The sequence below is a fragment of the Monopterus albus genome, unplaced genomic scaffold (genome assembly GCF_001952655.1).
Source record: "Monopterus albus unplaced genomic scaffold, M_albus_1.0 scaffold55.1, whole genome shotgun sequence".
Taxonomy (NCBI): Eukaryota; Metazoa; Chordata; class Actinopteri; order Synbranchiformes; family Synbranchidae; genus Monopterus; species Monopterus albus.
The window spans coordinates 526,345-533,726 of record NW_018127935.1 but is presented as its reverse complement, the minus strand read 5'-3'; the positions used below and the strand labels follow the sequence as shown (position 1 = coordinate 533,726).

Sequence of the window (7,382 nt, the reverse complement as noted above, 5' to 3'; positions counted from 1 at the left end):
TCTACTCTCTGGTCTACAGTGAGGGCAAGAAAAATACCATGGGCCCAGCGCTGGAGATGATCGACTACCTGCTCATCCTTTGGATCATAGGTCAGCTTTTTTTACCCAGTGAATAACATACTTATGTATGCGATGCTTAGTGGAGGGTCATGCACTATAAATAGTAATCATGGACTATGTTTCAGTGCTTAAAGGACAAACATTAGAACTGAAACTGGAGTAAAAATTCAGCCATACAAACCAGAATTTAATACAATAACATTGCAGAGTGGAAAGTGAAGGTTTGCTGTTATGGTCTGGATAAAGTTCAGTGTCATTTATCCATAATTCTATCAGGCAGAACATAACAAACAGCTGTTTCTATACTAAATGACAAGATGCCTGGCTTCTGTGAGATCTGCTTTAAATTGAGGAACCATATCTTCTTGTCTGTGGCCCATCTGAGTGCTGGTATCACTAGACCAGTACACACAAACACGCATATAGTACAAGCATAAATATAAGTATTTGAACAAAGACAAACATGTGCACAAGCTGTCCTGTCAGATAATGCTGAATAGCAACAGTTAGAAATCGACTCTGTCTCTCTCTGGGGAAAGGCCTCTCTACCTTCCTCCTCTACTAAGAAACCATTAGCATGATCATTCAATCTCTTTAATGGCCCTCCCTTCTCAGCAGGGATGTTTGTCTCATGGTTGCAGCACCCTACCCTTCTCCACCAGACACCAAGCATCACAATCACAGCTCACTGGTCTAGGTTGCATTGCTGGTTTTCATAAATCATCCCAGTAACTGCAACCGACATGCTATGAAGGGATGCAGAAGTATTTAGCATCTATTTACTCTTACGAAGGCGGTTGCGGTGTAATCTGCATTCTGTATATTGCAGGATAGAAGTGTAATGGATTTTCCCCAGGCCAAGCTAGCCCACTACAGGGGTAAAGATTTCTTAAGGAGGCTTCATTGCAAGATTTGATGCAGTGGAGGAGAGTTTACCTCTCATGTAGCACCAACATAAACTGTCATTTTCTATTTGCTACGAATCAAACAACAGTTTTTCACTCCTTCTGCTTTGCGTAGTTCTCTCTTTCTCCCACCGTCATCTTTCCTTTGTTCCCTCCATCCCCTGAACTAGACACTTCACATTAATGGGGAAATCAGAAGAGCATATGAATGTGTCATTGTGAGTGTTGATGCATCTCTCGCTGCCTGACTGATCCTACTAAACAGACAAAATTAAATTACTCAGTAACAGTTCATGTGTGAAAGGCATTTCTGTGGAAAAGTCTGTCACTCCTCTGCTTACTTTCTGTTGAAACCATGGTAACCAGCATTGCTCAAATTCAATCACATCAAATAATTTCTGAATCAAAGCATGGAGAACCTTGGCGTTCAGCTGGAGTCAGACTTTCAGTTTTAAATTTTATTTTCCCCATTGTACATTTAAAATTGGTCAAATTCCATTTGGACACAAAAAGACAGACACCCATAATTATTAAATTCAGCACACTTCCCTAAGTCCAACAGATGACGCATTCTGTCTCATACATTCCTTTTCCCTCCGGGCTTCTTCTGTGAGATGACTTATGACTGAATATAAACTGTTCTAAAATGTTTGGGTAGACAGCAAAATGCCCTTTTTCCAGTGTGTGTGTGGGAGGGTGATGGTGAATTCCTGTTTCTCTAAAGGGATGGTGTGGTCGGACGTGAAGCGTCTGTGGTATGAAGGTCTGGAAGATTTTCTGGAAGAATCTAGGAACCAGCTGAGCTTTGTTATGAATTCCCTTTACCTGGCCACCTTTGCCCTCAGGATTGTTGCTCATAGCAAGGTACCCACACATTTCAGACTGTGATTTAGGAGAATCTACTGCTGGACTGAAGATGTAAGATTAAAAGCCACTAGAATATATATTGTAGTTAAATGACCTTTTTGAATTATTTTTGATTAGATTGTAATCAGATGAGGTAGTTTGATAGCTTTGGGGTTTAATAAGCCACTTGACTGCAGTTTGTGTTTAGACTACTGGGTAAGTCATAAGTCCACCGTCATTAATTCAAGCCAATCAAGAACTAGAAAGCACATCTGATTTAGCTTTATGATGGCAGGAAAATATGCAGTGGTTGGGGTGCCAAGAAAAATGATTGATAACCACTTTCTGAATGTGTATGCTGCAGTTCAAGAATGTGGGGGACACAGAGAGGAAGAATTGGGATGCCTTCCATCCAATCTTGGTGGCTGAGGGCCTGTTTGCCCTCGCCATTGTTCTTAGTTACCTGCGACTCTTCTTCATGTACACCACCAGCTCCATACTGGGGCCGCTACAGGTAAGAAAACAATGAGGACATAGATTAATGTTGTGACTTTTTAGGGTATTGGTAAAAGCACAATACTTTCCAGAGTTAGACATCTGGTTCCTTGTAAAGACAAAGATTTGATTGTGATCCCTGTTGGGGTTTAGATCATGCCTCTATAAGGCACTTAAAAAAAAAGACAAAATTTTTATTTAATGATTATAAAACTGCTTCCCTGTCTATCATTCTCTGTCACCCCACACAAACACATGTACTCATATACCACCCACTCGCTTCCTCTCTTTGCAAAGTGTGAACGCACAAGGCCAAGCCCACACTAAATATCATGCCAGCTGTGCTCAGCAGTGTTATAAGCATTAAGTATAAGCACAGTGAACTGAGGCAGTAGATGAACAGCTTTAATAATATGTCCAAGGTAAAATGAATACAACATCATAAAGCTTTGCAGCTTAGTTGCCACATACATCACCATACTGGTATCATTTTTTTTTAAATCAACATGAATAAGAGCCTTAAGATTGGATTTTTTTCACAATCTGGCATCTATAGCAGGTCTTATTCATTGTTAACAGCAAATTTGGCTGCATAGATACAAAGCAGGGAAAAAGGAAAATCATTACATACAGTACTGTGTAGTCAGTGCTAGTTGAAAACTTATTTTGAAGTTGTAGGCTGCAGAAAAGACTTTTAAATCTTTTAATCCTAAATAGATTTATTTTAAAGAATGCACAGGTATCAGTTTGATAACATTTTGGATTAGCTGAAATTTTAGAGACAATTACAATCAATATGAGCAGTCAGTTAAAAACAGATTTATGTCTAAAACAAGATCCAAGTGAAAAGTATGTGCCAGCTTTTTTTTAAATCTGTATTTAATCAGTCTTAGCTGTCAGTGTCATTCACAGTGAACTGGTATTGTTTTTCACAATGAAAATATTGAGCAGTACAATTGTGCTTATGCCTCTTACACAACACAAAATAAATCAAACTGGCAAAAAGGAAATACTTTGTAAAAAATTTTTTTGTAAATGGTGAATGTCTGTTAAAGAAGGAAAAGTGAGTATCTCTCTAGTGATGTCATTGTTTGTCCACCTCCCTAAAACAGAAGCCAGAATGTGGCGTATTTTCTCCTTAGGCATTTGAAGTATGTCAGTGCCATAAATGTCCTGAGCTTTTCATCACTTCACAATAATGTGTATTGTCTAGCCAGCTGTTTGTGGTTGGCTGATAAAACACTAAGGGGACACTTTTCAGCTATAATCTTCTCCATCCTTCTGCTTCCCTCTCTTTCACTCACCCACTCACTCACTCCGTGACAAAACTAGCTGGCTGGGAAGGATGGAAAAATGATTAGCTTCGGAAATAAATGTGGTTGTGTTTCCGTGGCCACACTCACATTGTGGACACACCTTCCCACTAATGCACGCATTTCTACACTCTTGCAATATGTGAGTGTATAGTTCAGCTGCACTCAGGACAATCTCCCGGTCACGTACGCACACACATACAGACACTGAGTGATTACTATGTGGGACACAGCACTGAAGGTTTCTCTGAGTCTATCCGTCCTAAGTGGTCAGCTCACGTTACTGCAGGGTTGTGCCCCCTGCTGAGGTTGGAAGTTAAAGGTGAGCTGACTCAAGGCCCAGACTTGACCTCTGTGATGGTTTTATCTACAGTAACTGATGGCACACCAGGTAGCACGTAGGAGATAGAAGTTGTGCCCCAGTTACAGACTACCTGCATTCTAACTATGTTCACGAAATTATTAAAAAACAAATGACAACCTTTACAGAGAAATTTAAACATATTTAAATTTTTAAAATTAGAATAAACTGTTAAATAGAAATGTTTGAAGTGCAGTTTTACTTGACCCACTGGTGCACACATTGCCTCATTGTTTGTTAGAAAAAAATGCTAATGTACATAATTCTATTGTATATGAACAGCCAAACAGTGTATTATGCTGGCAGATTAGTGTATGCTTTATTGGGTTAATGAGCAGAAGGTTTGTTGGTGCGTATATGTAGATGCATTTGAATCACTTTAAGAATCTGCCCAGGGAACACAGTCAGCTCCTATATCAGACTTGTATAAGATGGCAGAGGGATATCCCTGGGGAGTTTAGACCTGACAAGAGAATGAATCACCCTATTAGACTAGCTCCTCTCCTCAAACAAGCTGCCAGTCTTTCGGCGCAAACCGTCATATACCGCCTACAACCTCAAGTCGCCATTCACCGTGACATGCAGGCAGAGCGGTCACTTCTCACACTGGACACTGTGTGTTTGTGTGTTGCAAGGCTGAGCATTTTCTGACCTTGTTTGTGTTTCTTTAGGTCCTCATAAATAAACAAACTGCTAAGGTCTGTAAATTTCCAGTGGTCTGAGAACACCTTCTCTGTCTTCAAGCTCGCTTTCTGGCTTTCTCCATGTTTATCTGGCTTCCCTCAGGTATGGAGAGAGCACTACAGCTGGGGGACTGGTGCTTTTTCCACTTCCCAAGAGTCAGTGATAATCTAGAACATAGGGGGAAAATGTAGCTACAAGTGGTCAGAAAGTTTGTGTACACGAGAAGTGTAAGGCACGTTGAAAGACCAAAACATCACACTCGTATTCATATAATAAAGATTTAAAGAAGAGGAAACAATGCTATAAAGGGCTAGGAACGAAACCTAAAATGTAGCTGAGTATGCTAAAATAAACTGAGATATAACCAACTGTAGAGATAAGAAAGAAAAACACCCGTCAATCTAATATGATATAGTTTCTGTTTTAACATTATTATATCATGTATATTTTCAATGCAATATTAAAAGGAGAAGAGGAACTTAATATCACACCATTTTAACTGTCCAAAACATAATTTTTGACTTCAGTCTGACAAACTCAAACTAAAATAAAAATGCTCACCCTGCAGTTCAGCCTCTACCAAGCTGCTAAACTAGGTAGCTACAACTATGACTGCATAGACTAAAATAATACAGTGGGAATTGAAGTTGGAATTATAGTAAATACTTAAGCATTGCAGTAGGGTTGGCTTTTTCTTGTTTCTCTGTTTCTTGATTTATCATAACAGGAAAAACACAGGTGTAACTACTGACACTAAAAATACATTCCTTTTAGGTGCTCCCATCATTGTAAGCTAACTGGAACACCTTAATATAACATTTCCATAATTAATGCAGTTAGCTTTAACTGTTCTTTTTCTGCTATAAGTCAGAATGTCTGCTGTGAAAAGGTCTATTAGCTGCCAGCAAACTGTGAAAATTATGAAACTGACTATGAAAAATAGAAAAAAAAGACTTGTATCTGTTTGATTAGATCAGATCAAGAACCATTAACAGACTAGACTGATCTCTCACCAGATCTCCATGGGTCAGATGCTGCAGGACTTTGGAAAGTTTTTGGGCCTCTTCCTGCTGGTGTTATTCTCCTTCACCATTGGACTCACCCAGCTCTATGGAAAGGACAAGAAAGACAAAGACAAGAATTCATCCAAGGACTGTGAGGGCATCTTCTGCGAGCAGCAGAGCAATGATGCATTCCACACGTATGGACCAACCTCAGTCTGACACTGTGAACAGCAATGATAAATGCTTGGCTGTATAAATACAGCTTGTAAAGTCAGAGTCATGTTTTTGTGATACGTTATTTACCTGTAACATTAGATGGCAGTCAAATATAATTTTTTGGATTATTTTGTGAAATGCATCTGACAGACACATTGCTTGAATGCCCACTGAGATTCTCCTGGTTCACAGGTTTATGGGGACCTGCTACGCCTTGTTCTGGTACATCTTCTCCCTGGCACACATTGCGCTCTTCGTCACCCGCATCAACTACACGGAGGAGCTGCACTCTTTCGTGGGTGCCATGATCATAGGCACGTACAACATTGTGGTGGTCATTGTCCTGACCAAGCTGCTGGTGGCCATGCTCCATAAAAGCTTCAGACAAATCGCTGTAAGTGTAAACAACTTCTGGTACACAAGTTTCACTATGCTGTCAAGAGTATTTTGAGTTCAGCTTGGTTTCTGTTTCCTTTGAACAACCTTTTGATTTTGATTATGTAGAGGAAAACAGCACATTGCTCAGAAAAGCCCGCCCCCTCGAGTGGTTCTGTGTTTTCACGATTTCTCTTGGAGAGCAGTGTGTGGAAGTTAATTCTCACATTCCTGTGTGCTTGGCGTTCTTGTTGACTTTCGGACCTCTGCAGAATCACGAGGATAAAGAGTGGAAGTTTGCTCGGGCCAAACTGTGGCTCAGCTACTTTGATGACAAGTGTACCATGCCACCACCGTTCAACATCCTCCCCTCCCCAAAGACTGTGTGCTACTTGGTTACCAGCATGAGCAAGTGGATCTGTTCACATACTTCAAAGGGCAAGGTGAAACGACAGAACAGCCTCAAGGTAAGAAAAATAGGAAAAGCAAATTGTGGTAGGAAAGTGGCTGCCAGTGCAGCTTTGTGATTTGGTCTAGATTATTTTCTAGAAGGAAAAATTTAGTTTCATTCCTCAGTCTTACACAGACATCTGTGCTTTTGTACTAACTGATCTGAATTCCTTCACTGTCTTTTCCATCTAGGAGTGGAAGAACCTGAAGCAGAAGCGAGACGAGAACTACCAGAAGATCATGTGTTGCCTGGTTCACCGCTACTTGACTTCCACCCGGCAAAAGATGCAGAGCACCGACCAGGCCACCGTGGAAAATCTGAATGATCTACGCCAAGACCTCTCCAAATTTCGCAACGAGATGCGTGACCTGCTGGGCTTCCGGACATCCAAATACGCCATGTTTTATCCCAGGAGCTAAACAAAGACTAGGTATCTCTTCCCCTTTTCCCTGTTTTCTTGACAATATCTCTGCTTCTTGTTTATCGGGGATTCTGTGTGACCCAAGCATGTGCACAAACTCTGCTCTCTGAGTTACAGAGGCAGTATTCTCCACCAAAGTCTCCAGACTCAGGCCCCCTATGTATTATTCTCAGCTATTCAACTTGTTTTGTAAATAAAGAAAGTCATTGTTTTAAACAGAAAGACAAATAAAGATTTATGGAAAACTTTGA

The 7,382-nt window shown here is 40.4% G+C and overlaps 1 protein-coding gene across 1 annotated transcript in view; it reads left to right on the top strand.

Annotated features, from left to right (window-relative positions):
• Nucleotides 1-7,320, top strand: part of trpc1 (transient receptor potential cation channel, subfamily C, member 1) — a 10,995-nt gene extending 3,675 nt beyond the window's left edge. The window contains 7 exon segments of the mRNA XM_020602275.1: nucleotides 1-90; nucleotides 1,690-1,829; nucleotides 2,176-2,325; nucleotides 5,681-5,865; nucleotides 6,077-6,278; nucleotides 6,532-6,726; nucleotides 6,902-7,320. The exon segment at nucleotides 1-90 is cut by the window's left edge and continues 29 nt beyond it. Coding sequence (XP_020457931.1) covers nucleotides 1-90; nucleotides 1,690-1,829; nucleotides 2,176-2,325; nucleotides 5,681-5,865; nucleotides 6,077-6,278; nucleotides 6,532-6,726; nucleotides 6,902-7,129 — 1,190 coding nt within the window. The 3' untranslated portion in view covers nucleotides 7,130-7,320.
• Nucleotides 7,321-7,382: the final 62 nt, after the last annotated feature.